The sequence below is a fragment of the Apium graveolens genome, chromosome 8 (genome assembly GCF_009905375.1).
Source record: "Apium graveolens cultivar Ventura chromosome 8, ASM990537v1, whole genome shotgun sequence".
In the NCBI taxonomy this organism is placed as follows: domain Eukaryota; kingdom Viridiplantae; phylum Streptophyta; class Magnoliopsida; order Apiales; family Apiaceae; genus Apium; species Apium graveolens.
Window position 1 is genome coordinate 38,065,401 of NC_133654.1, and position 3,162 is coordinate 38,068,562.

Consider the following 3,162-nt stretch of genomic DNA (forward strand, 5'->3'; position numbering starts at 1 on the left):
TGACACAAAAATTATGAATTTGATTAATATTTTTGATACACAAACACGAAAATACGCGGATAAATTTAGTATTAGTTTTATCCTTAAATACATTACACGAAATGAAAGTATACAAAATAAATAAATATTTAAATAAATTTATCAGAATTATAAAAATATAGTACATATATCTTATAATAATATTTATTATTAATTTTTAATTATAAGAAACACGATACAAAATGTATGAATTCTTAATAGTTTGGGTTCAGATTTGGGTTAAAAATTCTTGACACTAGTAGGAGTAGTATATAACCCTGCAGATCCAAGGTGGTGGTTAGTCTGTCAAGCCATCAATCAATCCATCCATCAATCAACTCGACAACTCCTATCAAATCATAGGCATCTGCAAAAAAGAAAAAAATTTGAGAAGGATCAAAACAACAAACACCATGTCTTCTTTTTCCTCAAGCTCTTCCTTGTCATCTCCTGACAATCTCGCTCCTCCATCCTCCGAGAAGCTCTGTTATGTCCATTGCAATATCTGCGACACTGTCCTTGCTGTATACATACTCCTCTTCATTTATTTACCATTTATGTTTATAAAATTATAATATGTATTTCTTCTTTTATTCCATTAGCTCCTTGCTATGACTTTCTAAATATTACATTAGGGTTTGTAATTTGTTCTCCAAAAAATATTACTTGAGTATTTGAGTGACTTTCCTTCGGAAAGAAAGAGTACTATTGTGGTTTTAAGAAGTTTTTGATCACTTTAAAATTTTAATTTGTGATTTGCAGGTGAGTGTTCCTTGCTCTAGTTTGTTTAAGACGGTGACTGTGCGATGCGGCCACTGTACTAACCTCCTTCCAGTAAACATGCGGGCACTACTTTTGCCTTCCGCTAATCAACTTCATTTGGGTCATCACTCCTTTTTTCCTCCTAGCCATCACAACCTTCTGGTACTTGGATTCTTTGTATCATAAGATTTCAGCCTGTTTAAAAAGGAAAATTGAGTTTTTAATATGATGTACTATTGAAATATCATATTTCATTGTAATTAACTGGATTGGAATCCAGTGATTTAAGTAGTTTATTTAAAGTTTTAGTGTATGAACACATGTTCGATGTTAACATATATATTTGATATATGGTGTGTTTGTGTGTGTATGTGCAGGAAGATATTCCAAACTCAAACCCGAACTACCTGATCAATCAAGCTAATCTGATAAATGAGTTCTCTCTATCAACTAGAGCTGGTAGGTTTGATGAAATTCATAGGCCTCCGGTAATTAACAGACGTAAGTGATATCTTTTATATATATTATCTACTTTATTTTGATGTACACACATACAGATTAATGTTTGAATCATTTCTTGAAGAAACTAATATTATAACTTCTACTAAAATCTAGCCAATGTTGGAGAAACTAATTGAGGTCAGAAATAACTTGTAAGATATCGTCAAATCAGAAAAACAATTGCTAATAAATTAATAATGGTGATTTAAGATGTTGGGCTGCTTATTAATAGCTGTAATTTCCGCCAGAACCTTAAGATTAATTTAAAAATGTGATTTTGTTAATGATATATATGTATCAGCTCCGGAGAAGAGACAGCGAGTCCCCTCTGCCTACAATCGGTTTATTAAGTGAGTATCTACCAGACCAACATTGTCAGTATGAATGCATACATAAATATGCATGTGTGTGATGATATATGTGGGTGTGAATATACAGGGATGAAATTCAACGAATCAAAGCAGCAAATCCAGATATCAGCCACAGAGAAGCATTTAGTGCTGCGGCTAAGAATGTAAGTATCCCCTTGTTATAAATGAACATTAGGGTTCCGACTTTTTCATACAATGATTTGGCTAATATGAAAAAAGAAAAAAATCTCTCTTTTTTTACCAATTTTACTTCATCAGTGGGCACATTTTCCACACATCCATTTTGGTCAATTGACTGCTGATCAAACTACTGCCAAGAAGACCACTCCTGCTGTGTGCCAACAGGTATATATGCATCTATTACATCGATTTGGTGACGCTTCTAATTATTTACAGTTGCTAATTAAATTTTCCGAACCATCAATAAATTAATGTTTTTGGGTGTTTGTAGGAAAATGCAGATGATATCCTCATAAATAAAGATGGTTTTTTCACTTCAGCTAACATTGGTGTCTCTCCATACTAAGTGGATGAAATGGCGTTGGTTTTCTTACTAGCTAGCTAGTGCTCCTTTAACGCCTATCTCCTTTTCTACTTGTTGCAAGCAAAGGTTTCAGATTATCAAATGCTAGTATAAAAATGCTAAGAACGTCAAATATCTACGTATGCAGTCGAATTTTCTAATGAATGATGGCTTTTAGGGTTGCAACTAGTTCTTAATTCCGGCCTGTGGCACCAACCTTTTTCTTAATCTCAGTTCTCAGATTTAGGTAGTAGGTGGAGTTAGCTAGCTCTTTCTTGTGATCTAAGTTTTTTATAAAAAAAAAACTGACTGTTCCCGAGTGTACTAACATTCTAGAGTAAAGCTGCTCTATGTTTTTACTTTTCATGGATAATCTGATTTATATAACATACAAATGTTATACAACTCTTGTACAATTTAACTAAAAATGAATTTTATCTAAACAATTTTTCAAACGCAAGGCATGCCCTATGACGGGAATGACAAAATTATATGTTGTGTAGTTATAAAATTTTGGAGCTGATAATTCATTCGAGTAGTATATTTTTCTGTCGTCTAATTTTGTATTACTGTGTCCTTAAATGATCAATTCAAACATGAGACATTTAGGTTTCGTGTTCTTTACTCGCGTAAATTCGTACATGTACATCTTGTGATATGTTTTGTGTTACATTAAATATAAATGACTATAAATTAAAATATAAATATATTTCGTAGACATTTCACTGTATACAAACTATATTATAAAATCACAAATTCATGCATACATATATTTTATAAATACTAGATTTACAACCCGTGTCTTTATTAATATTTTCATATTATTATCTTGGGTAGTGTATAAATAATAATATAAATATTTGCTGTTTGTGGGGTTCGAATTTATGAGTTTTATGAGTTTTAGTATTGTATAAATAAAAATAAAAATATTTATTTTTGGCGGGACTCGAACATCAGAGTTTTAGTATTGTATAAATATTTTATATT

At 31.4% G+C, this 3,162-nt stretch overlaps 1 protein-coding gene across 1 annotated transcript; it reads left to right on the plus strand.

The window, feature by feature from the left end:
- Positions 1-284: 284 nt before the first annotated feature.
- On the plus strand, positions 285-2,541 carry LOC141677920 (axial regulator YABBY 1-like). Its single transcript, XM_074484045.1, has 7 exons — positions 285-542; positions 781-942; positions 1,158-1,281; positions 1,583-1,631; positions 1,720-1,795; positions 1,911-1,997; positions 2,104-2,541. The coding sequence occupies exons 1-7, from the start codon at positions 432-434 to the stop codon at positions 2,176-2,178; spliced, it is 684 nt and encodes a 227-aa protein (XP_074340146.1). The 5' UTR covers positions 285-431; the 3' UTR covers positions 2,179-2,541.
- Positions 2,542-3,162: the final 621 nt, after the last annotated feature.

Coding starts and splice junctions, on each gene's coding strand:
- LOC141677920 (XM_074484045.1), top strand. CDS start 432: ATGTCTTCTTTTTCCTCAAGCTCTTCCTTGTCATCTCCTGACAATCTC. Junction 943..1,157: donor CTAGCCATCACAACCTTCTG/GTACTTGGATTC, acceptor GTGTATGTGCAG/GAAGATATTCCAAACTCAAA. Junction 1,998..2,103: donor CTCCTGCTGTGTGCCAACAG/GTATATATGCAT, acceptor GGGTGTTTGTAG/GAAAATGCAGATGATATCCT.